The sequence below is a fragment of the Merops nubicus genome, unplaced genomic scaffold, assembly GCF_000691845.1.
Source record: "Merops nubicus isolate BGI_N331 unplaced genomic scaffold, ASM69184v1 scaffold4769, whole genome shotgun sequence".
Lineage (NCBI taxonomy): Eukaryota > Metazoa > Chordata > Aves > Coraciiformes > Meropidae > Merops > Merops nubicus.
In genome coordinates this window covers 1-27,262 of record NW_008631514.1, presented here as the reverse complement: position 1 = coordinate 27,262, position 27,262 = coordinate 1, and the positions used below count along the sequence as shown (strand labels likewise).

The 27,262-nt window shown below is 38.1% G+C and overlaps 1 protein-coding gene across 1 annotated transcript; it reads left to right on the top strand.

Annotated features, from left to right (window-relative positions):
• Positions 1-441: 441 nt before the first annotated feature.
• On the top strand, positions 442-26,834 carry LOC103779928 (phosphatidylinositide phosphatase SAC2; the record flags this gene model as incomplete). The annotated part of the gene is made up of 17 exons (XM_008947572.1): positions 442-520; positions 7,239-7,375; positions 8,658-8,786; positions 9,504-9,671; positions 9,989-10,045; positions 11,594-11,792; positions 14,005-14,184; positions 16,408-16,475; positions 16,909-17,033; positions 18,358-18,435; positions 19,014-19,134; positions 21,089-21,217; positions 22,706-22,823; positions 23,331-23,529; positions 24,517-24,588; positions 24,682-24,755; positions 26,706-26,834. Coding segments are annotated over exons 4-17 (1,657 nt in total), but the record flags the coding sequence as incomplete, so codon positions are not given.
• Positions 26,835-27,262: the final 428 nt, after the last annotated feature.

Sequence of the window (27,262 nt, the reverse complement as noted above, 5' to 3'; positions counted from 1 at the left end):
TTTGTGTGCTTTGGTATTCCACATAGTTGAGTGTTCTTACAAACAAGGAAATGTGTGTGTATAGGAGGAGGATGTGAAACTAATAGTAATGGGATGGGTGTGGGAGAGAGCTGGGGATCAAAGTTAACACCTGCTGGGATATTAGGAGAATTAAGCCCTTGTTAAGCTGAATTCCTGTAACCCTAAACAACTACGTATGGTTTTTTGAAATAGCTGAGGTGGAGGGCTTTGAATTTGAATCGTAGTAATTTGGTTAAAGCTACTTGATAACTAGCAAAAATTGTACAGCATATGGATCTTATTCTTGCAACAGGAATTGCTGTATATTTTCTGCCCTCTAAGGTGGGGAAAGTGGAGAGAATGACCATCACAGGATTAATTGTCTTGATAAGCTTACCTAAAAAGCAAAACAAACTAAGAGCTTTGTTCTTTTTTGCAGCCACTGATCTTCTTTTGGCTTGGAATCCCATTTGTCTGGGCCTAGTAGAGGGAGTCATTGGTAAAGTTCAGCTTCATACAGGTATGTGGTTGGTTTTGTGTGTTTTTTTTTCAAACTGTTAATTCACTTTTTTAAAGTCAGTGATAACTACAAATACTACTGTGTAGCTCAAATGGAATTTCATAGTGTTCTTTGCAACAGAGGAGTACTCCCCAGCTCTGTCAATTTGTCAAAGTGATGGTTATAGCTGTGGATGCAAATCCCCTCTACTTTCCAGTGTGTATGTTTAGATTTGTCACTGTCCTGTGAAAACGGAAAACTGTTCACAGAGTAGAAATTTCTGGTTGAAGCTCTGAGGCCACATGGGAGATGTGCAAGAATTTTGTGCATTTAGAATAATCCTTTCAAGCAGCTTTTTGTCTCCTGTGGTAGAGTGCAAAAATTAATAATGGGAGTTTTCACAAAATTATAAGCCTTGAATTCTCAATTCTGTATGAAACCTTGAAGAATAATTTTAGTAGATGTCTATTTGAAAGTAAAAGGAACACTTCTTAAATATAGGACATAACTGTAAAATGAAAGCAAGTGAGAATGCCTTGTGATTTAATGTTAAGCCTGTTTCTAATTGATTCTAGTAACTTTTTCTGTAAAATAAGGTCAGTGCTCTTTTAGCTTTAGTCAGCTGCAAATTCCTGTAACCATAATAAATATTTTGATATATACTAGCTTTTTCTGGAAAGACTCTTCTGCCACTAGAGCTCTGAATATCTGCTTGCTGACAGGTAGGAAAGCTAGCCATCAACTCTGCCTCACTTGCTGTGTCTTGTTCTTTCTGTGACTGCTTAGACCCTGCATTTAAAGTAGTGCCTGGCAATATGATCAATACAGGTAAAGTTTCAATTGTGTTCCAGGAGAGCAGGAGGGATTAAGTGCTGAAATGGATCAGATGTTTGTGGTCCATTGAATAGAAACTGAGGAGTCTGGGGTGGCCTACTAGGAATAGGGGAAGAAGGAAAACAGGGATGGGTGCACCATGCATGAGTGTGACAGATCTGGTTCTGGAAAATGGCTCTGTAGTTACTGAAACCCCTTTCTGAGACTAACTTGTTTCTCAGAGTACTAGTTCAGAGCCCATCTCTGCATGAAGTTCACAATCACCTCCTCTTTACAATTGCATCGCTCCATCTCCCTCAAATTTCACCAGATATTTTTCTGTGCTCATTCTGCAGTTCTATTCAGTGATCCTTTCTCAGATATGATGATATGAAGTGCTTCAGACTCTGCCATCTCACTTTCTCTTCTCATCCAGGTTGTCTGTGCTGTTCAGCATGTGCTGTTCATGATGAATGATGGCTTAACTCCAGTAATGACCTTTCTGCTGTGGGAGAATGCTCAATGACTTTTTAGCATGTGTTTTTGTGTGTATCTTTCTAAAAAAAAAAAAGGAAACAAAAAACAACCAACCTAAAGCACTTAGGTACACAAAGACCTTCTGCCCTCTCTCTAGGGAGTCTGGTATAAAAGCCTTTGAAGGGGGAGACCTTTTCAAATGCCTTCTGGAATGTCTAGTAGGTTATAGCAACCAAATGTCCTTGTGTGCTTATTGTGAGGCACTTCCTCTGCTTATGAAAGCTGAGCTGAAACTTGTCCCAGCATGTGACACTTCAACAGGTGCCAGCTTGCTGTTGTCAAGTAGATTAAGATTTTCAGGTAATAGGCCTGGTATCTGGTCTTCTTTCCACATGTCCTGTAGAATCAATTAGGCTTTTGCATTCTGTTACTGCTTAGGCCAGTGGAAGCATTTTGTTTCCTTTCTGCCTTTTTCAGATGACACCAGCACAAACTCTTCATAGACTATCCTTGTTGATATTCTGATATTTAGTGGTGCAACTGTCCTGTAAATAGACATTTTATACCTTTAAATGTATGAAGATACATTCCTCAACTCTTTATTCTTACTCTCCTGAGAACTGCTGCTCCCATGAGCCTGCTGACAGCTGCTGATGTGCCCTCCATTGGGCTGCTGTCAAAATGGGAGGGCTGTTATGTCCTATGTGGATCTCTGACCTGTTATTGTCAATGAACTCTCTCACTTGATTATATGCAAGTGTAGTTCTGTGTAATCCTCTAGCTGAATCCCCTAGCACTCTGTAACTGTAACCTGTCTTTATTATTCTTGTATCAATCTTTGTCACCTGGAAACTTTAGCAGCTGAAATGGTATAAATATTTAATATTGCTGGACCATTATGTCCAGACTTAGTAAGAGTACTGTGCTGTGGAAGCTGAGGGAAATGCTTTTCTGACCTGCATCAGGAGGACTTGTTGCTCTGATTTCTTTGCCCCTGCCCCCAGACTATAAGGGTCAGAAAACTTAATTTGAAGCTCTTTAGACTAACAAGAGCCCTGTATGGGCTTTTTCTGCTCAGTTCCTTGTTATTAACTGTTGTTGGGAAGAACTGGTGTGTTTTTAAAAATGCTTAGCACATGCTGACTAATACTGGAAAACTTACTTGCCTTCTTAAGTATTGAAGTTGCTACCAGTGACCTTTAAAGCTGTCAGTGAGACTATATGCACTTTAATATCTTGGTCACAGATGTTCTTGAAAAATTTGCTAAAAGTAAGAATTCTGGAGTAGTCCTAGGATGACCTTGAAATGTCCCTTTAGTCAGTCTTGGGCTGTCCCTAATTTAGCATTGAAATACCTTTGCCAAATTGCTGGAGCTAGGGATGGGATTTCATTTGCTTTTAGTCTTGCTGGTTTTATTGCTGGCCTGGCACAGACGAATTTGTAGGAAAGCTGCTGTGGCGTGGAAGCAGTCTCACAGAAAGCAGCTATCCAATATTACATGGTTTATTTTTTAAAATTCTTTAAAGAGTTCTTGCCATGAGAGGGTCAGCTGTAAGTCTGGATAGACCTGCACACTCGCATTGGAGATGAAGTCTACTTAGCATCATTTGATTCTTCCACAAAACTGGTTTCTTAAACATTAAAATGTGTGGTGTGTTTTTTTTTTTTTCCTGGAGGAAGGAAAAAACCCTTAAAGAACAAAAACCCAACAGAATATCAGAATGCAAGAATATTGTCTCACCTCTTTCTGGCCTGTCCTGAAATGATTTGTAAGAAAACATGGAGTAAGAATGAGAATAGAAAGAAGAGGATTTTAAGAGATGTTATGGGGATAAGTTACTGAAACAGAACATTACACATTTTCTTGGTACAGATCTACAATTAAAATTGTCTGTGTGATCTTCCCATATAGAAGCAAGCACATCTCTTGTAGAAACAGTGTCTCTTTCATAGAATATTAATTTCATGTCATGGTCCAGTTAGTGTGTATATATACAAAATATAAGTTTAGCTACTCAATTTCCTTTCATTGAAGCCCCAGTACAGATCTGGAAAGGGACTGTTATGTTTATGAGAATAAAAAGTAGATTTTTAATCCACTAAGATGGTAACTGTAGCCTGAAATTGCATCAGTTTTGATCAGAGACTACTTAGCAAGCTGATCAAATGCTGTGGTGCTACAATATGCTCAGAGCTAATATTGTATATTTAACTATAACCAAAGCAGAATTTCTTAAGTTCCAGCAGCTTCCACTGAATTTACTCATTGCTACCACACAGGTTCCTAATTCTTGGCGAAGCATGCTCCTATAGTTGAATGTCTGTACATGTATCAGTTTGGTGTGCTCTTCCAGTGCTGGTTAGTTAAGATTCAAATCAAACACTGGGCAAGGCTCCATAGACTAAGTAAACAGAAGGGGAGTGGAGTTCTTCCTTCCCTGTCCCCAGGAAAGGAAAGCTTTTTTTTTTGTTAGCATGCCTCTGAATCTTCATAGAAACACTGAGTGGTTCAGCATCTCAAATGCCTTCAATGAGATCTAACTGCTGCCATTTCTATCTTCAGTCAACTTGAATAACAAAGCAGAAATATTTTAAATAACAAAAAAAAAGAATTGTAGCATGGAATTTCTTTGTTAAAATCAAAATACTTGCAAAAAGTAACTTTTATAGTGAACTTAGGCACAGCTTGAAGTTTCTGTGACAGGAGTTGGGGAAACTAAATGCTTGATGGGGAAGTGTTAGGGGAAATAAAGAGTAGTGTGCTGACAGTGAAGCAACAAGGAGCTAAATTCCTGTTTTGGTGAGGAATGGAGGTAATAGCTTACTGCAGGTATAGTACTTTACATTAGTTGTTGCCATCTGCTCTGCCATAGTTCATAAAACACTAAAAATGAATGTTGGATCTGAAGAGATGCTTTAAAACATGCCCTTTTCAGGAATGACACAGAGCTGTAGTGCTCTGTACACACCATACCTCCCACACTGAGCAGGCAATAACTAATTTATTTTTTAAAAGCTATTCTACGGAACTACTGTTTTTTTTTTTTTAACTGCAGAAGCACATACCCTATTTAGGGATTCAGTTATTTAGATACTGCTGGCAATTAGGTTATGCCATAATATGGCTATTGTTGAAGCTCTTACTTTAGGGCATACTTTATCTGCTTAATTACTTCCTGACTATTTTCTTTTCATCTGCTGTGGAATTCCTGTTTCCTTGCAGTGTTCTGTGGCTCTGGTTGCAATACAAATAAGGTTTTGAAATGTGCATCAAGATGACTGAGTGCATTTTTAAAAATGATAAAGGGATACAGAGCTCACTTGGCTGTATTAAGCTTTTGAGATTTTTTTTTTTTACTGCTGCTAGGTTTGGTTAATAAGCTAAATGGAAGAGCAGCCAGAGATTTTTTCTTTTCCAGTTTCACTAGGGTGTATCTGCTTAGAAATGCCTTTGTTATGCTTTTTTTCCCCAGTAGAATAATTATTTCACTGGAGCTCCAAATGTTATCCTTTATTAAGAGTGTCTGGTTTGTTGATACATGCTGGTGATCTCTTAGGAGTAAGTTGTGGCAAACCTTCTGTAGATGGGAATAGATGAGATGATGGGACTCCCCAACAGGACTATCTGGATGCCCTGTTCTACAACTCTTGTTAAGCCTGGATAGCCCTGGCTTTCCAGAGACTCTTGTTTGTACAGAAAATGGCAGACCTTCATTTTAGATGAGGCAGTGGACCTCACAGGTTACTGGTAGTTTTGGGAGCATTTCAGTTTTCCTTTTTTAGAGTTATTTTCTTACCTTATCTCTGATCTCATTGTTGCATAGAATATGTCCTGTTTTGTTCAGCTTCCCTTTTCTTATTTCCACTTTACTCTCATAGCTGCTGAGACCTCTCTGACCTGACTTGTAGCTGATCCTATAGAATGTGAATCCAAAGCAGTGCAGGACTCCTTTAGGGGATCATGTAGATTAAACAAGTGGTGCATGTCTTTCTTCACTTCCCTTCCTCCCTTTCTGAGGGGCAGCCTCTGGTTTTCACAGCACACTTGTGATCATGAGAATCTGTCATTCTAAAGGTTTTTTTTATTACCTAACATAAGGATATATTTTCCTAAAGATAGTAATATAGAATCAGATGAAGGAAAGGAGTGTCATAATGCATGGTAGTCTACTTACAATGATCATTCCTTTTCTTTAAGCAGAAGACACTTGTGCTTATGTATAACTTGTCAGGTTTGGGTTGAAGTGTTCAAAGTGTTTTTTTTTAATTGTAGTTATTGGAAAGTTGTTCATAAGTTTGATAGAGCTTTAATTCTATGCTGAGAGGATATTGGAAAAATCTGGGAAAGGAGAAAAATTGAGTGTTTGGTGACTTTAAACTCATTATCTTGCTGGGTTTTTCTTAACCACTCAGAGGATAAACTACTGTTCAGAACTTGAGCAAGGAAAACAGACCTTGTATCTGCTATAAAGCCTTTAAATTTTTTATTTCAAAGGCTGTGTATTGTATTCAAAGGTATAATACATGAGACAACCTCTTGTCACAAATATGGAAGCATATTTTAGTGTCTGGGCATGACCTCTTCAGTTCAACTCAGTTGCTTACTTCTCACTCAGGAGCAACAGTGAGTGTATAGGTGTGCCTCTAAGGCTTCCTGTCTTTCCATCTCTATTAACAGAACTTTCACTTTTGACTCAAAAGCCCAGTGTACTAGCAAGCTACTGATCTGACTGAGGGATTAAAATACAGGAAGCTAATGTCCAGGCAGTGGGAATGTTTGATCTATTTCCCTGTCTCTTTAAAGTGTTCAAGCTTAATTACAAATGTTGTAGGTTGAATGTGTGTATGGAATGCACTTGCTATGAATATCTTAATTATCTGGCTCATTAATATTTACACCACTTAAATGCATATACTTCAGGAATGATGTTGTGAAGCTTTAAACATGAGCTGCTTTATGATGCAGCCCATGTTTGCTCACCAGATTTCTTCACTTGTGAATCCCATAATCAGATGTTACATGTGTCTGTCTGGTTTGCTGGTTTATGCTCCACAGAAGGTACAAAGGGGAAAACTTAGTGTGGTGCCTGAGCTCCAGCTAATTTATAATTGTACTGCAATTAGTGCCATTGTAGGAATGTGCATAATCCAAGAGATTGCCTAATTGCTATGGATGAAGCAGGCTTAACTTGACCTGTAATGAGTGAGTCTTGAAACAGTTAATTTCCTTATTCTACTAGAGGCTGAATAAATATTTGCTTTTAGCATGATTAGGTTTTTTATTCCAATGCATAATAACAAAAGATAGCAATGGGAAATCGTAATTCACTGGAGTCTTTCAGTCAAATGGTTCCTGGCAGGGGTTTTACACTGCAGAGAAACTTCTGCTGGACTAATCAGAGTAAGTGCATGACAGACAAATCAAAACATCTACAAATATCTTTCCAGATTTGCCATGGTGGCTACTTCTAATTCGTCAGAAGGCATTGATTGGCAAACTTCCAGGAGACCATGAGGTCTGCAAGATAACTAAGATTGCAGTGATTCCCCTTTCTGAAACAGAGCCTCAGGACCTGGAATTAGAGGTATGACTGTCTTCAATGAATTCAGACTTCAGTGAAATTTAAATGAAAAATAGTACTTAAGCACATGCCTCTTATCATTCTTTCCTAGATTATGCAGATATATTGAATGTTTTGTGCCTTTTAAATAGTTTTTGTTTGATTAAAAGTTTTTATTTTTTAGATAGAAATCACAAGTTCTGCCAGGGAGGGAAGGTACAATAAAATTATACCCATATTTTATGACTCTTAAACACCACACAAGAACTAAGTTTTGTTAGTGCAATTGAGCATCAGACAGTTTGAGAACAGATCATTCCAGTTGATTCAGTTCTAAAGGGACAAAGCTGTAGACTAGAACAGGAACCTTAATTTTTTTCATTAGCAAAAACTACAAACCCCCCCAAAACCCAAACCTACTCGTGATTACCTCTTAATGACTAGGATGGTAAACCCTAGTAATCCAAGATGATGATTGCTGTGGTTAGTGAACTGTTGTGAGAAGAATTCTAGCTTTGGGCTTTTTTTTTTTTGACTGTGTTGGGTGTGGATGAGGATGGGGGTCAGGGTAGCTTGTAGTGGTCTATAGTGCCTGGATAAGAGCATGAGAATCCTTCCATGAACATAACATGAAGCCTAAATATAGTACCTTCCTGTTCATGGTTGTGTAGGCAAGAACATACATCTGCTTGGTCCTTCTGTGCCTAGAAACCTGTACAAGAGCTCAGGTTTGCAGTGCCCTCTTGCAAGTATTTCAACTCTTACTCCTGAGGTTATCCCTGAATATCTTAGAGTTAGACCTTCAAGTGTGTTTTTTTGAGGAAGAAGTTGTCATATCTTTGACCTCTAATTCAGGAGAGAGTGTGTATACCATATATATATATTTTTTTTTTTTAATGGATGTTCTTGCTTCCATCCTGTTCTGGAATGTTAATGTAACTTGGCCTCAAGGGAAACCCTTACTTTAAATGTTGCAGATTTTTTTTCCAAAAGAGAATGGATAAAGGAAAAGCAATAGAAGTGAGTAATGCTAATTTACACTCTAATTTGGGCAGGAAGTTGAGGTGGGTCTGAGTACTCAAGTCATGTCAAATTGGGACAGATATTCTCACAATCACTGGAGAAAATGCCTTTTACAAAAAAGAGGGAGGATTATGCTATAGATAGAAACCTGCATGTTTCCCTTGTATTTCAGAATGTCTCCTAGGTGTGTGGACATTTCAGCCTTGCTTTTGTAGACTTCAGTTAAAATTTCCTTAAACTTTTAAAAGAGCATTTAAATATTTTCTTCAATATTGTTATTTAGCTTTGTAAAAAGCACCATTTTGGGATAAACAAGCCAGAGAAGATTACGCAGTCCCCAGACGACACAAAATTTCTGCTGAAGACTCTTACTCAAATTAAATCAAATGTGTCTGCTCCAAATAAAAAGAAGGTAGTGTTCTACTCTTTTCTTGTGTTATGTGGTTTTTTGTTTAGTTGGTAACTTGAAGGTTGTGTTGGGTGATCAAATGGAGATATAAGATCTAAGAAGAGAACTAGTGAAAAACTGCAGAATGTGCAAGTACTGTCTTGAAGTTCACTTTAATTTGTGATTATGTAACTATGGCTCTCCTATGGTTTTTCCATTTTTAATTATATAATTGACAATTAGGAATAGTGTCTTTGTACTAGGACCAATTTCTAGTGTGATTCTAAACTTCTAGAAATTGCTCTGCATAAACATCTCTTACAGTATAGAATTAGGGACAAAATTTAGTGCACAGTTCATCTGAGAACACCATACATTTCTACCAAAATGCTTTTAATACAATTTTTTTATTGAATTAGAGTGTCCAAACAGTATGTATTAAACTTAGCATGGTAGATACAACATTCTTCAACTCCTTAGATTGAAATGTGCTACTGGAATGTAAGCTCCAAAAGTTTCAGAATCTGCCTGCTTTGAATGCTCTTAATGCTAAAAGGAGTAGCATATTTTTGAAGTCGCTGTCCCTCATGTTTCTCTCTGCTAGGAATTCTGAGATCTTGCTCCTCAATGGGAAAATGTTAGAAACAGTTTTTAACAACCTGGTTAGAAACCGCATTTAACAAATTTTGGGGTGTCTTTTTCCATCAAAGGGACATAAGAAAGCCATTACTTCTCTTCCAGATTAAAGAAAGCAAAGAGAAAGAGAAGCTGGAGAAGAGATTGTTGGAGGAGTTGTTCAAAATGTTCATGGATTCAGACTCCTTTTACTACAGCCTGACCTATGACCTAACAAACTCTGTGCAGAGGCAGAGCGTGTGTGAGAAAACCAACTTAGCGCTGTGGCGAAAGGTAAGTTGTGTGGGTTGGTGTTTCACCTTTTGGGAGATGTGCTGTGCAGTCATTTGTGTGGTCCAAACTTAGCTGGTCAGATTCTCTGCTGGTAGAACCTACAGCAGCTGAAGCTCTTGCCCTGTAACCAGCTTCAGTGCAAGCAAACAAAGCGAGTCTCCAGCAGCAAGTCTTGAGCTGAGCTGTTATAGTTGAATGCAGTGAACACTAGACTTGTATGTACAGTTGCAGTGAATAACACCCAGTGTCTTTACTAAAGATATTGCCAGACTTCAGTTAAAATACTGCAAAAAAATTGACCTTTTTGTTTCAAACAGGTTGATGACAGATTCTTTTGGAACAAGCACATGATTGAAGATCTCATCAGCATTGATGTGAGTCTTACTTCTAACAATAACACACATTATGAGAACCAGTCTTTAGTTTTAGTTGAAATGTTTACTTAAGGCCTCAGATGTTTACTTAAAAACCTGCTTGGCAGACAGGTCAGGGTCAGGGCTATGCCTTCTGAAGCTGAGCAGTTGGCATTAACCTCTTCCCCCTGCCAGCCTTGCAGCAGCCTTCTAGTTAGCCTGTGGTCATTGCTAATGAATGAACCTTAACTGAAGTTAGTTTCATTATGATAAAGCAGTACAGAATAACTTGGTGTGATAAGTTTGTGCTAATATCTGAAAGCAAACTTAGGATGTATTAATCTGTGAAATGGATTATGCCTGTGCAGAGCTGAACTTGATAAGGAGGAGGAGCCAGAAAAGAAACTCTAAATGCCAAAGTTGTCTTGAGACAAGATTTTTTGTCTTCCTAATGGAAGAATACTGTTTTTCTCCTTGAGCAGAGTAGGTGATTAATGTAACAAGAGTAGAACAAGTTATTCTGAACAGCTATTCAGAGTAGACGAAGTATTTTCCTCCCTAGTGAGCATGTAAAGAAACACAGACACACTTTTCTTCCATATGTGATCTCACTTCATTTTAAATTAACCTTGTAGATAAAGGAGTGAGTTACTAACTACTGTATGCCAGTTTAGGTCAAGTCTTAGGTTCTTTTAGAGATGACAGCAGACATATTATGCCCCACATCTCTAATAGTTTTACATCCTGTAATCGTTATGGAGTCAGAGTAGAGTGGACCTAGATGCTCTGTGAAAACCTGTGTATAATGCAGGAGTATAGCTAGCTGCATTTTTCATGTTACAATATTTAAATGGATAACTTTGAATTGGGAAGTTGGATCTCAGTTCTGTTTAAGAAATTGAGGTTATAGTATGACAAAGCACTTGTGTGCAGAGCCCTGAACCAGCTGGCTTGGGTACTAAGTTGTCCCATATAAAGCTTATTCTAATACGTTTTGCTGCAAAAAGGCAAACATTACATTTTTAAATTTTTATCTACCTACCTATATAAATGTAATATACTGTGTGTGGACATACAGGTTGCAAAAACTAGCTTAAAGCAGAAGCTAGAAAATAAATGACCTGTATTTCCTACTGTATCTGAATGGACTATCCTTGGCTTTGATGTGAGAAGTCACTACTTTGAACTTCTAATGTGCTTAAACATCAAATGTAACATTGTATTGGAAACTCCCTTTGGGAAAACAGGGAAAGAAGCTTTTAAATATTGTAGGATTTTCTTCTGTCCCTAAATAACTGGAAGGAGTGGAGGGCTTTTGGCCTTGCCTTGTTTTAGCTTGCTTCATCTCCACAGAAAAACCTTAGGTTGCTTTCTTCCTCCTGATTTAAAAGCTCTGTGACTAATGAGGAGAAATGCTGGTACCTCTTACAGAACTAACAAAGATATGGGAAAAATTTCTTAAAATATGAAAAGCATGTGAAGTAACTGCTTATAAACATAAGGAATGGCAGAAATAATTGTAGGCAATGTAGAACCAATAGGAATGTAAATGTTTTTTGTAACCTTCAGAATGCTGAAGTGGACTTCTGGATTATACCCATCATACAAGGATTTGTGCAAATTGAAGAACTTGTAGTAAACTATAGTGAATCTTCTGATGATGATAAGAGCAGTCCTGAAACTCCTCCTCAGGAATCAACTTGTGTAGATGACATTCATCCAACATTTCTGGTGGCACTTATTTCACGCCGGAGTCGGCACAGAGCTGGTAGGCAAACATAGTTCAAGGTATTGGGATTGTTCCTGAGCACTGGAGAGGGATGCAGAAGATAAAACTTGAAAGAGTGCTGTGTTGTTCAGGAGATGTTCAGCTCTTGTCAAGGTATGTACTACAGCCTCTCCTGCTTGTAGGAGGCAAAGAAAAGGCTGTAGTGCATACAGCACCACACAGCTGTTACTTAGAGCTGTTAGTAAGTGAGCTTTGCTAGTCTCCTCTTGAGCACTGAATACATCTTTGGAGGTCACAGTTCTGAGACAAAGTTCCATCTTGGCAAGGAACACCTTGACTGGAACCTTGTGTGCAGCTCTGTCTTGATAGATTTCAGTAGGCTTGGGGAGGAGTTAAATTTTTTGGTTTTTTTTTTTGTAAGATCTTCCTTTGTAGGCTTTGACAGCAGCTGAATAGCCTGGGAAAGGGGGGTGGGTGTATATGCACACCTGCATCCCAGCAGGTGTTTGTGTAGGGCCAAAGTGTGAAATACGAACCATGCCTTGGTCTTGCACCTTATTTGTCTTGTAGTAGCATGGTAAACAAACTATTCCCAGTCCCTAGGAGCACAGAAAGATTGAATCACTTGATACTTTAGTAGGTCCTGTTCAACTCTTAAGCCTTTTCAGTCTCTCAGGTTTTTATGATATTCCCCACCATGTCCAGCTCCTTTCCTACAGTCAGGTCCTTAACATACCAAAGAAAACAAGGAAAAAACCCACCAAACTGGTGAATTTACCCCCATAGGGGACTGACATTTGTACTACAGCTCACCTTAATGAATTTCATTCAGTTCCTAGGAAAATTATTTGTCAGAACAATTCAAAGTAAATACCTAAAGGTTTCAGGGTAGTATCTAGTTGGCAGTATGCTGTATTATACTAAATTGTTTTACAGAAACTGAATTGCAGAGGGCAAAATTGTTATTGGCTCCCTCATAGTATTAATGATTCCTATGCTCATCTGATTGCTGGTGCAGATCATAACCTGTGTAGAACTTTCTACCTTGAAACAAAGTTTGTTTCTGTAAATCGATGTAATGTTTTCAAGAATAATTATAGGATTGTGTGATTATCTCACTTTATAATTCATAATTTAGCTATGAGTTTGGTGGTTTAATTTCAGAAAATACTGTAGCTAAAAAAAAACCCAACCCCCCAAAAAAAAATAAGAGGAAACACTGATTTGAGAGCATAAGAAACTACTTTATTAAATACAGCAATTTGGTCAGGTAACTTTTTGATTTTAAAAAACAAAGCAAACCAACAAACCAAAAAACCTTCACTAAATTATCAGCATCCCCAAAACCTTAAGGAAAGATATAATGAAATAATGGGAGACAGCTGTTCTTAACAGTAAGACCCTAGTGTCTGCAAAAACAGATACCAAAAATAAGGGAGCTGAAGATTCTTGTGCCACGGTTTGGTTGGGATTTTGCTGTAAGAGCTGGTGGCAGGATGTATGTAAAGAGTTCCTGCTAATTTAGTCTAAAAGCCCCTGCCTGATTAAAAGCTGTAATATTATACTGCTTTGACATTTTCTGACCCTATAAAAGTCCCAGGGATTTACATCCCTTTCACTTCCTTTCGCAGCCCTTTTTACTTAGTCCTTTTCCATCCCTTGCTACCACCCACATCCTTTCAGAGCTAGTAGTGTACTCTGCTGTGAGGAGAGGATATGCAAACCTCCACATGGAAGCACTTACCTGCTCTGTTGAATGATCTGTCAGAAGAGCAATATCTGTTATTAATCTGCAGAATTAGTTACACAGGTTAAATCAAGGGGTGGAAGTCTGTTTTGTGGAACATGCAAATCTTGGGCTGCTTGTGGCACTGCTCAGAAGTGCAGCATCTATCAGTGAAAGTGGCCTTTGTGTTCCTGGAAAATAAAGGGCAATAAGTAAAACTTTGTGCTGAGCTTGGCAGCACAGGAAGTAAGGCATCCTTTAGGGTGGAGCAGACTTTATAGTGCCAGTAGTGAGTGTCTTGCCCCCTCAATGTACTGTCCAGAGCTGGTATAGCAGTAAAGAAAACTTCTTCCATAGAGTCAGTGTAGCTTTTGGGAATTAGACTAGGGTAGGAGTGACTCTTAACCATTGATCACTGATTTTGGCTAGAACTATCTTCTTGTGTTACCACTGTCAAAGGTAAACAAAGTTATTAATGCTTGAGACTGATCCTGAAGTGTGAATGCTCATTCTCCTTGCTCCTAGGAATGCGGTATAAGCGAAGAGGGGTTGATAAAAATGGAAACGTGGCAAACTATGTTGAGACAGAGCAACTGATTCATGTTCATAACCATACTCTCTCATTTATACAAACAAGGGGCTCTGTGCCCGTGTTCTGGAGCCAAGTTGGATATAGATACAACCCACGGCCCCGACTGGACAAGAGTAAGTATTTGAGTGGGATATCTGAAGATCAGAGTTCCCTTAAAACCAGGTTCATTGGAGTGTTGCTGTACCAATAGTCTTTCAGTGGCATTTAGTAGAAGTGAGGAATAACAGTAATGACTTGACTCCAATTAACTCCTACTCTAATTGCAAGTCTCCAGAGCTCCAATTTCCTGTCCTTTGTAAATTCCAACAGGTCTTGAATTTCAATATTTAATGAAGTACCTGTTTTGTCTAGTTTTAAGTGTTGTGTTTTCTGGCTTGGGAAGGGAGACAATTAAATTCCAACAGGTCTTGAATTTCAATATTTAATGAAGTACCTGTTTTGTCTAGTTTTAAGTGTTACAGTGTTTTCTGGCTTGGGAAAGGAGACAATTTAGCTTTCTTCCCTCAGAACTTGTTTAGACATTGATGTCTTACAAATATCTTTGTCCACAAAGTTAACCTATGCTGAAGTTCTTTCTGCTTTGAGAACTGCTATTTCAATCTGGGAAAACAGATATTTAATGTACCTAAGGTCCAACAGGTCTTGAATTTCAATATTTAATGAAGTACCTGTTTTGTCTAGTTTTAAGTGTTGTGTTTTCTGGCTTGGGAAGGGAGACAATTTAGCTTTCTTCCCTCAGAACTTGTTTAGACATTGATGTCTTACAAATATCTTTGTCCACAAAGTTAACCTATGCTGAAGTTCTTTCTGCTTTGAGAACTGCTATTTCAATCTGGGAAAACATATTTAACATACCTAAGGTTTGTAGTGTGCTTTTGTCGTCTTTGAAGTTAAGTACTATCTAGTGGGCTTTGTCAGATCTGAACTGCTTCCTTTTCCACTCAAAGATAATGCAAAACCCCAAAAATGTAAAAATATTGATGAAACTATGGCAAGTCTGGATGCTTGTATGAACTAGGCCTGAACTTTCTTAAAAAGTAGAGATCAACAGAATCTTCTCTAGGTTTAGCATTGTAAAGGAGAAACTTTTGCAGAAGTTAGTTACTGTGTTAATGATCCTGTATAACCAGACTGCCATTGGATTGACAAGTGTCCTAGATCACAAGTCTGTACTTCTGCAAGTCCAACTTGTGTGTTGGATTCACATTCTCCTCTAGCATTAGTAGATCTGGTCTTCTGCTATTGAAGATTGCTTTTAGGACTGAAAAAAAAATCTGCTCTTTGAGGGGGCTTGTGATATTGGAGAGTTAAAGCATTGGTTTTTTTTTTTTTTTTTCCAGTGTCTTGGGTAAGGTCTAGTAAAATGGGCCTTCAGGCTTGCTTAGGAACTTGAGCAAAGCATGTAATTTTAAGTTGGCAAGCCATATTGTGACAAACCTAATAAAGGTTCATTAACAGATTGGTATTTCTTGTGTTTTTTAAACCAAATAACCTGGACATTACTGGAGAGGGAAGACTTGTTGCCAAATAATGGAAATTTAAGTAAATTCATAAATTGAGAGAAATCAAAACATCTATCACCTTCTTTAGATATTTGGAGGCAACACTTGGTTAGTTGCAACTGGAAGCTTGTGCTGTGACATCTGTTTATAGAGCTGAGCAGTTCCTTTATGTTCATCTCTTTTTTCCTGATAGGATTAATTTTAAAAAATATTGAGAAATTGCATTTAATTTGATAGACTTATGGGTAGGAATTGAGACATGGAGTAATCAGATACTTGGATTAAATCAACTGGACAGTGTTTTTAGTCTTAGTTACAAGTAGTTTTGTGCTCTAGGAAAACTGGATAACACTTGAGTGTTATCCCCTGTTCTGCATATTCCCCTTGGCAATTTGCAAATGTTTCTTGTACTTCAGTTTGCTTCTTCAAAAAATGCAAAATAAATATAAGCACTCCTCTTTTGGAAGAGATGTTTGTGTGGGTAAGTGGTACATCTGTGGAAGGACTAAATAAGCTTATTAAAAGCTCAATCTACTCTGCACAAAAAGCAGAAATAAAGCAAAATTTAAAAAGTGGTATTTCTTGTGTACTGTAGTAATAGAATAAAAATGTTGAAGTTGAGCAAAGATTTTTAAAAGTAATTCTGTGCAATGTGCTATGTTGTGTCTATTCTGAATGAAGCTATCCAAATATAGCCCTGTACTAGCCACCATGAAGGAAGTGAACATTTTCCCAGCCAAAACCAGCACACAGCTTTTTAGATTATACATTTAATACTTCAAACAGATCTTGCTGCTGAACAGGCTGTTTCTCTAACACTACTCTGCCTTGTAGGTGAAAATGAAACTGTGTCCTGTTTCCGTGCACATTTTGAAGAACAGCTGAAAAATTACAAAAAGCAGGTGAGTGCTACATGTTAAAGGAGTCAACTTTTGATCCTCTGTTTTTTCATTAGATAGTTTTTAGTTTGTTTTTCTTTAGGTTGTATGAATAGTGGTTTTTTAGGAGCTTATTGACAATTGGAAAGATGGTATGTAAATAGTTAATTACTAAGTTTCTCAAGTCTCCTGGTAAGTAAACTCCAAAAAACCCAATAACTTACAGACATGTGTAGGCCCCATTTCTGTGTCCAATGAATTCAGAGCTTCTCTGTATTAAAATTAGGTAGGCAGGTAACTGTTGGAGTTTATTGGTCTTGAGTAAAATCTAGCAAAGACTGTAACTTCAGCAGGTTTACCTCCAAATCATTTAACTCTTGAGCTATTTTTTTTAAGTATATGTCTAAGCAAGTTGTGTAGCAGATGACAAGCATTAATGAATTAAACTTTTGAACAGGTTATTATTAATTTGGTGGATCAGACAGGCAGAGAGAAGATTATTGGAGATGCTTACCTTAAACAAGTTCTTCTCTACAACAATTCAAATCTGACTTATGTTTCATTTGATTTCCATGAGCACTGGTAAGGAACCTTTTAAAAATGTCACTTTGCATCTTTTTTTATTGGTATAAGAGTAGGAAGGAGGAGAAAAGCCATTACTATTTCTGCTTTTACATGAAACACTTTTCTTTTAAATTTCTTTTAAGAATGTTTTGCAAACTAAAGCACTGTAGAAGCTCAAGTTAAACTAACCAAGAACTGCTGTTTGATGTTGTGTCCCTGACCTGTTAAATGTGGTCACTGTTCAATATGCGGTTATTTGTCACAATCATAGAACAGTTAGGCAAAGCTTAGAAATTGCCTTTTAAGCAAGAGAGTTTCCTTAAACATGCCCTGAATGTAAAGCTCTGCCTGACCTGCTTTTCAAACCATATGGCTTTGTTGCTCTAGTACTTTTTCTCTTAATTCTTTACTGTAAAGCCACTCTTGTGTTCCTCTGGCTTGTTTCTTTAAACATGGGATGAGTTCTCTCAGGATCAGTATAAATAGTTGTCCTCTATCAGGACTCCACTTTGTTGTTGGCATGTGCAGTGTTCACAAGGCCAAGCATGTGAGCTGTCACACAGGAGTACATTTCTCTTGCTTCCTTCAAGCAGGCTGCATTTGTGGAGAAATACACCGGCTAAAAAACAGCTTTATTTCATTTCCTAATGTAATCTAGAGATTGTATCTGGCCTGGGAAAGCATTACTAAGTATGTCATTAGTAGATACTACCAGAGAGGGGGAGGGAAAAGGAAAAAGCTCCTCAAAATAGTAATAGCTTTTGAGTTTTCTGTAGGGCTGTTGACATCCTGAATTGATTTGATACTTTTTTTTCTAAAGGAGTTGTCAGTTTTGTTGACTTGCTGTTCTCCCAAGAACTGCTGTAGTGATCAGGACTGTTTGTTTTTGCACTGTGAGCATGACTGAGTAGAGAACAATACTGGAAAAACCTCCAGTGGGGTGAGGGAGGAGTGGATATGATATGTTTTTCTGTAGAAACACTAGTAAAGCAGAGCAGGCCATCCAATTTTCAAATGTGTAGTGGTTACTTTTGCTGAGACTGTTGCTAAAATGAGAACAGAATGTTGCACATGCCTGAACACTTGTTCTTCCTTATCGAAGCAGTGTTCAAGAATGTAAATTCTTGAGAAACCAGAGATCTGTCTGGGTTTAGATATTGAACTGTACTTTAAAATAGTCCTGAATATTAGCTGTTGTTTGAAGTTTGTCAGGAGATTGTCTCTCTCCCGCTTAGTCCAAACACAATCTTTGTATGAATTACAAATAATATTAAATAATGAGCAGTGATTTTTTTTTTTTACTTATAGTTCAAACTAACTTCTGTGAACTTCTGTGTTTTAGCCGAGGAATGAAGTTTGAAAATGTCCAAACACTGACTGATGCCATTCATGATATTATTCTTGACATGAAGTGGTGCTGGTAGGTACTTAACTGTTTTTAGACCAGTATGAAACAGTTTTAGGAAAAAAAAACACCTGCATATTCAGAGGCCTTACTTTTGTCATACACTTGATTTGACCCCCAAACCCTAGAATGCCAGTGTTGCCATTGACAGCAGTTGGCATGTTTGACCTTTAGTTGGTGTTGATTAAAGTTCATGCATTTTGATTGAAGACTACAGCTACACTTGTTACCAATTGCTGTATATTGTTCAATGTATTTTGTGAGATGTTGCTGTCATTATTGTTGGCATTATTTTTGAAACTAAATGCCTTTTCTTTTCAAAGCTTTTATTATATGTGCATGAATTGAACTTAACATCTGATTACATATCAAGTTTATGGCCTCAACTGGATGTATGTTGGATATCTAGCCTAGACAGAGGAGGGTAGGTGGGAACGAGTAACTCTGAGTGGGGTGTGGCTGGGGTGATGAGTGTAACTATGTACCCTACGTACATGGAGTGTACTCCATGTGTAAAATTGTCAGCTGTTTGTAAAAGCTGATAATCCCACTGGAGTTTGAGTCTCAGTGTGCTTTTGTTTTTCTGTTGGAAGGGTTGACCAAGCTGGTGTGATCTGTAAGCAGGAAGGAATCTTTCGAGTTAACTGCATGGACTGTCTGGATCGTACCAATGTTGTGCAGGCTGCTATTGCAAGAGTGGTCATGGAACAGCAGGCATGTACCATTACTGTGCTTCTTAAGTACTGAGTGCCTCAGAACTTAATTGCTATTCACAGGGGAATCTGTGTGTTTGAAAAAAATACTAAATCAAACTCTACTGAAAAGTTTTTACAAACTATTGGGAGAGCTAGGAAGCTGCAAGTAATATGTACAACTAAAATAACTTGGAAATATTCTAAAACAGTGATGTCTAGTCTTCTCCTTCAGAGATGAGTCTGTCTGCATCTTGGAAAGGATTCTCTTGTTTTGATTAAGTCATTTTAAAGTTGTACAGTAATATGAATTTTGAAAAACAAACTTCCCCCAAATCAGATGTTAAAGGACTAAAGTCTAACTAGAAATTGGATGGTATTTGAGCTGCTTTGAAGTGAGATACTGTGGTTCAGCTGATATAGAGATTAGTTGTCTCCTCTGGGTGTAGAGGAATAATTAATTCTGGATGTAAATATCCCAGGTGGCTCTGACCTACCATGCTCTGGAGTAGTTCTCTCTGTATAGAGAGGGCATTTCCAAGCAGACAGTCCTTCCTTTAGTCTTTGTCCTTGCTGCCCTGCCCACATTTGCTTTTGGATATGGAAGCTCAGTGGCAGTTGTCTTCTCTTGGGAAAACTTCATAGTACTGTAACTGAACCTTGGAAGCCTTGGTTACAGCCTGGTCCCAAATGAATGAACCTGACTAGGCTTAGAGTGAAGGATAAAGGATGAAGTGTGTCCTTCATTAGGATGGAACATGAATGTCTCTAACCATTCTCTGGCAGTTCCTGTTTGTCATTTGCTTTTATGAACTCCTGACATGGAGTGTTGGGGAGGAGGGGTGGGAGCAGCAATGCTGCAGTTGTTGCTGTAGAATAGATTTTCTGTGTGTTTTGACTCCAAGTTCAAACACTATCTTTTCAAATCAAGAGTTACATAGACTGTCATGGTGGGGACTTCAGTGGGGACTTCAGTGATCATTGCTGTGGTATTAGCTTGTGATGTGCTACATTGTTCTTGTATTGTAGCTGAAATACTTCAGAACCAGTTTATAACAGAAATGGCCTAGGCATTGGAAGGTGACTGACAAAGTGGAAGGCTGAGAATGACAGGCACCTTACCTTTGCACTTTCTGGAACCAGAGGACTTGTTTTCTCTCAATTGCAAATTTGAGAGGGATTTCAAAGTCAATGAACAGACTTGAATGAGTTTTCATCTCACTTGCTAAGAGTGCTTGAGCATTTTTTTATTGGCTATAAATTGAGGCTTGCTTATGACATTAGCCCAGGTTATCCCTGCAGTTGGCCTATCATTTAATAACTGCATTGCAGTTACATATGTGCTGCTTTACCAATTGAGTGTGTGTAGAAAGACTAAAGTTTGTATTGTACTCATGACTTATCTTGGGAAAACTTATCTTGTTCTTCAGAACAAGCAGTGCTTATCTTGCTGTCAGTGTCAGCATTAAACAGTAACTGTCCAAAATTCACAAGAATTAATAATAAACAAAATATGAAATTGTTTTCAAGTTTTCTTTGGGGAAGGAATAAGTTTGAAGATGGAGCTGCTACATTTGCTTTAAAGATTATTAATCTGGTGTGCCTTTTCTTGTAACTGGAAATACATAATTTCTTTATTTTCAGACCTTTGAGACCACAAATGCCATTGCAATAGAAATAGTTTTATCCATGTTAAAGTTTCTGTTCTTTTGATAGTTCTCTATAGAAAGGCTTCCTATATGCTTGAGCTTATTTTAAGATTGACTCCTACACACAATTAATGTGCTACTGCTGCATCCAGTGATGTGAAATTCAAAAACTAATCTGTCTAATAAGCAGCATGGGTGCATTTTTCAGATGATACAAAATTTCACAACTAAATGCCTGGCAAGCATTCCTGTTTTTATCAAGCTTTCATGTTGAACGTGTTCTTTTTTTAAGTCTTGAACCTTACATTACTGTGTGTCAAATTCCAGCTCAAGAAACTGGGTGTGATGCCACCAGAACAGCCTTTGCCAGTAAAATGCAACAGAATCTACCAGATCATATGGGCAAACAACGGAGATGCCATCAGCCGGCAGTATGCTGGCACAGCAGCCTTGAAGGTAATGGCTGAGGAGTGCCACCTGTCCTGATGGTGAGCTGTAGGTGATGCTACAGGCTTTATGCCCAACAGGGAGCTCTTGTATTTGTAACAAAGTTAGCCAAATAGTCTCTGTGCTTTCATCTTGAAGAGAGATGAGGTCTTTCAACAGAAAAATATTTGGTATCACACTTGGTGTAAATTGGAGAGGACTTGAGTGGCCTGTGGCAGTGCTGCCTCTGCCTGAACTTTGTTCTGTTAGCTTCACATCTAGATACAAAGTGTAGCTGGGTGAAGAGATGAAGATGTATATTAAGCATTACTTCTATTTAAATAGAAGCATGGTTATAGTGCTTTGAAGCAAGCAGTTAAATACTTAAAAATACTCTGAAGGACTGAAAGTCAGGATATGTGGGTAGTAGGGTGATACTAATTAGTTACATTTTCTAAAGACTTTTCTTAATTAGTTGCAGTGCAATCTGTCTACCCAGATCAGAAACCAGGCGTGAAACTCCTTACTGCTCACTCCTGCTGCTTTGGAAAGTCAGAATTTGAGCTGCTTGCTGTGTGTATAGTCACTGGTGGAGCAATTTTTAGTATTCCTGCTATTTGGCATCAGAAAATCCATTACAGTGGAAATGCCTAATGCTTAATTATCTTTCTAAATCTCTACTGAACTTTGATTAGTCTATTACATGAATCTTAATAAACCAAAACCTAACAGCTTGACACACTTCTCTTCATTGTGATTACTTCAAATCTGAAGCACAGACCTCAATTTGTAGATCTAAATTTTCAGCTGTTTTGCTTGAAGATTTCTCCACTCCCCAGTGAGGTTTTTGGATTAAATTTATTTTCAGTTTACTTGTGATATTTCTTTTAATTTGGAAGTGGAAATACTTGATGTTCTCCATAGTAGTTGGTGTGGCTTTTAGAACTGCTCTGTGCCAATGTTTAGAGTGTCTCTGAAAATAGAATCCTCTAATGAAGTATAACTACCAAAACTGGTGTCTTATTCAAGTTCTAAGACTTTTGTGGCCTAGAAAGTCTTTGGTTTCTGAGCTTAAGGATATGTACTATTTTTCTTTTAGTATGCTTTGCTTGTCTTGTTTTGGTAGTGGAAGCAGAGAAAATGAAAATTTTTCAGTAAGCTCCCATCTTCTCCATTGGTCCAGTAGTGCTCCTTTACATTAAAGGCCAAAAAACAAGGGACTTAAAAAAGTATTCAAGCACATTAGTGACATATGTTTTGAAAGTTCTGCTTTATTATTAGCTGGCATATGTGTCCAGATTGTTTTCCATGAGGACTTAGTCATAAGGATGTCAAAAGCCCAACAATCTTGAAGATGCTCTTTGAAACAGTGTTTTCAGCTTCTACTTAAAATACTTCCTTGAACATAATTTCTGAGCTGTCTATTCAGTTCTGAATTTCAGAATGCCAGAGCTTTAGAGACTGAGACTGCTACTGCAGAGTTGCATATATGCATGATTGGCATGTTCTGTGTAACAGGGTGACTTCACAAGGACTGGTGAGAGGAAGCTGGCAGGGGTAATGAAGGATGGAGTTAATTCTGCAAACAGATACTACTTGAATCGTTTCAGGGATGCTTATAGGCAAGCAGTCATAGGTAAGAACACCATTTCAACTATGCTGATCTAGAAAACTAGGATCATCTTGGCTTTATCTTTCTAACTGATTTTTTTTCTGAAGCTGAAAAGCACTTTCCATATAATTTTCATGTCTGTGTAGAGGACATGTGGAACAGTCATTCTCCATTTGGAGGTTAAACAACACTCAAGTTGAAGTAACTATGTTCAGTGTAACCCACTGTAGAATTTGTTCTTGACTTGGTTTTAGCATTAACTGTCTTGTAACCGCTGTCTTATAAAGTTAAATTTATGTAGCAACTGTTTCTTAAAATAGTGAGTTAACTTTTGCTTTTCACTGAGAGAAATTGTTATACCTATTGAGTTTTTAGTTTCTTTCTGACTAGAATTTTGAACTGGCCATTTCTCAAGAGTATATTCAAATATGAAATGTCTAGGAGGAATTTACAGAAGTAATCAACAGACTATTGATCTATCTCACTTCTAACTGTTGGTTTCTTGTTTGTTCTTTTGTGGGTTTTGCTTAGATGTGATGCAGGGTATCCCTGTGACAGAAGATCTTTACTCCATTTTTACAAAAGAAAAGGAACACGAAGCCCTGCATAAAGAGAACCTGAGGAGCCATCAGGAATTGATCAGCCAGCTGCTGCAGAGCTACATGAAACTGCTCTTACCAGATGATGAAAAATTCCATGGAGGTTGGGCACTTATTGACTGTGATCCAAGGTTTGTTCAATGAAGTCATAACTGATCAGCTGTAGCTATGACATCTTTGTTAATTACTATTGATGTTAAGTGATTTTTGATAGCTTGTGTTAACAGAATACAGCTGGACAGTTGAGCAGAATGACAAGAGTCCTTGGAGAGGTTGAACAGATGTAAAAGAAAATGTCCTCTAAATGTGCTTTTCCCACAGTGCCATAAAAATGGTGCATGTTTAGTTCTTTGAGACACCACCTGCAAATGCATGTACTCTGTTAATGTAATAGGTGCCATGAAGAAAACTTCTAAACACCTATTGTTCTGGGAGGGGCTGCCTGAGGAGCTGTTGTTCCTTATTGTTTAACAGAGAAAGTGTAACTTGACTTCAAAGCCATAGCTGGTCAGAAAAAAAATTCTTGAGCATTAAGTCAGTAGTAGGAAAAGCCTTGATTTCTTTTCCTGAGAAGTAGTCAGCATAAACACTAGCTTCACTGATAAGTTTCCTTATCAAGTTCAGAGTTCACCAACTTCTACAAGAAACATAGTGGTTAGTTCTGCAGGTTAAACTTCAGCATCTAAAAATAGCAAAGCAGGATGTTATGGGAGCTGTGCAAACCACAGGCTCGTCACCTTAACTGAGCCTGAGATTCTTTGCTGTTTCTCTGCTAGCATTTTTAATAGCTTGTGGGTTTTCTATTTTTGGACCTGTTGCTGGCCTGTTTGAGCTATTGGGTAGCTCAGGTTTAAGAGTGTTGCTCACGTGGATGCATTTATTGTGTGGCAAGTCTAATGACACATGACATTTTGGCTTGTGAAGTGTCTAACCTGACTTGGTTTTTCAGTGGCTGTGAACAGGTAGCAGCATCTCACAACATGACATACCATAAATTGAAACCTCTTGTAACATGTCTTCAGTTGTGATAAAGTCTCCTTAAAATTTACTGGAGAGGGGTAACAGTGATGCAAATAAAACCTTCCTCCCTGCACTCACTCGTATTCTTCTTCCCTTAGTCTCATTGATGCCACTCATAAGGATGTGGATGTTCTGCTTTTACTTTCTAACTCTGCATACTACGTGGCCTAGTAAGTGACTGCTTTCTCTTACTATGTCTAGTTTTTTCCTAGTAGCTTTTTCAGACTAGTAGGAAGCATTAAATTCTGTTTCTTTTTTTCTAGTTATGATGATGAGATTGACAAGGTGAATCAGTACCAAAGGTTAGGTCTTGAAGCTCTGGAAAAAATAGAAATAGGTAAGAATATAGTTGCTATATTTTCTTGAATGCTGTTAACAATAGTGTGAGCACTTGGCAAAGTATCCCCCAGTTCCATTGCAACACCAAGCCTCAATGTATTGCATGCATCCTGTGCAGTCCACCATAGCTAGAAATGTGCTTTTTTTGCTGATAACAGATGCCAGAGTCGAGTCTGTTCTGTCCTTTTTGCTACTGCTTGAAATGGAGACTTTGATCACTAGTACAGCTGTGAAATTTACTCTTTCAAATCTCATTATTTATCAAATGGCAGTATCAATTTGATCAGTCTGTGGTGAGTCACAGGTTTGTGCATTCAGTGCACTATTTTTTGATCCAAATACAGCAGCTGGTTCTGAATTGTACTTTGGATCTGTTTCATAGCTTTTTAAAACTCTTCTTTCTCAAGTTCTGGTAAGAAACACGCTGTGGTGAAATCACCTTGTTACAGAATCATATAACTGTTTTAGTTGGAAAAGACCTTTAAGACAGAGTTCAACTATTAACCTAACAGTGCCCAATTTACTACTAAACCATGTACCTCTGCACCTCATTTACACGTCTTCTAAATCCCTCCAGGAATCTTGATTCCCACCTCCTTGGGCAGCCTCTTCCAGTGCTTGATAACCCTTTTGGTGGAGAATTTTTTTTCCTAATATCCAGTCAAAACCTACCTTGGTGCAACTGGAGGCTGTTTCCTCCTGTCCTGTCCCTTGTGCTGATTTAACTTATTTGACTAAAGGATGTAATATCTACAGGCTGCATCCAGCATTTTCCACTGAAAAATAGAAAACTTTTTTATGTCTTTGACTTTACAGATGAAAATGGTTGGAGAGATGGGAAGGAAATTTTTGTTGCTCCCAGTGCATGCCCCTTCTGCAAGAGACAGTGATCCTCATTACACAATGCACAGGAATTTCATCATCTCCTTACTGTAGAAATTGCACAGACATAATGAAAGTTACGACTTCAGTGCAAAATTTTCTCACTTGCTTATTGTGGAGGTAGAATCATAGGATAGTTTGAGTTGGAAAGGACCTCAAAGATCATCTAGTTCCAACTCCACTGCCATGGGCTGGGCTACTGCACACTAGATCAGGTTGCTCAGAGCTCCATCCAGCCTGGTCTTGAACACATCCAGAGATGGAGCATCCACAATCTCCTTAGGCAACCTGTTCCAGTGTCTCACCACCCTCATAGTGAAGAACTTCTTCCTAATTTCTAATCCAAATCTCCCCCCTTCCAGTTTAAAGCCATTACCCCTTGTCCTGTCACTACAAGCCCTTGTAAAAAGTCCCTTCCTAGCTTTCATGTAAGCCCCTTCAGATACTTGGAGGCTGCAATAAGATCTCCCCAGGACCTTATTTTCTCTGGGCTGAACAATTCCAACTGTCTCGGTCTGTCCTTGCAGGAGGTGTTCCAGCCCTCTGATCAATTTCATGGCTCTCCTCTGGACCTGCTTCAGCAAGTCTGTCTTGTATTTGGGGCTTCAGATATCCATCCTGACACACAGAATATAGCTGAAACATCTAGAAACATTATAGAAAAAAAAAAGTTTAATGATTTAGATAAGATGTAGTGTATTGAAGAGTTGAAGTACTTGGTCTAAATCTTGACACATTTTTAGCAAATGAAAGCAGTGTATTAGTTTTCCCTTGAAGCTTTACAGGAGCATACCCTAAAACACAGGGTGTAATGGGTGTAGAATTTTTTCTTCTATTTGAAAGGGTGATCTGTAATCAGGCTGGATTATAGTAGACATGTAGAGAGCCCAGTTGCTTTTTCTAAGTAATGGATTGTTTAGTTATTGTGAAAATCTTTCATTTCAAATGTCTAACCTACTTAGAACATGAAGCTTTCTATACTTAAAAAGACACAAGTTTAGGTACAGGCTTTGCAATATCTCTCTCACTGTTTGGTTAAAGATTTCTAATGTGGTTTATTTCTCAGGGCCTGAGCCTACTCTCTTTGGCAAACCCAAGTTCTCTTGCATGAGGCTGCACTACAGATACAAAGACACGAGTGGGTATTTTCACACTCTCAGAGCCGTGGTACGCAGCCCAGAGGAAGATGGCAAAGGTTTGTTTCACATGCTTTATATAGAAAAGTGGGTTCAGAATATTGTTTCTCTAGGAAAATTTTTCCATTCCTCTTAGAATAACTTCTGAAGGATAAATTTTAACTTTTTAAAATTTTCCCTTGTGTGGGGTGTGAAACCAACACATTCCCTGTATGTGTCTTCCTGTGTGAACACTGGAATGTTATTGTTTTAATAGGGAGAAAAATAAGTTCCAGATATGGCTTGAAAGCAACATGTCTCTCTAGAATTGAGACATTTTCATGTCCAGATCTTTACTGCTCCAAAAACTGATAAAATGAACTTAAAATTAGCTCTTGAAGAGCAGAAGAAATTGATTTAATCCATTGATGTCTAGAAATGTTCTTGCTTGTTTAACCAAACTGAATGAACACTAAGGGGGAAATATCCCTTCTTACCTGGAGCACTG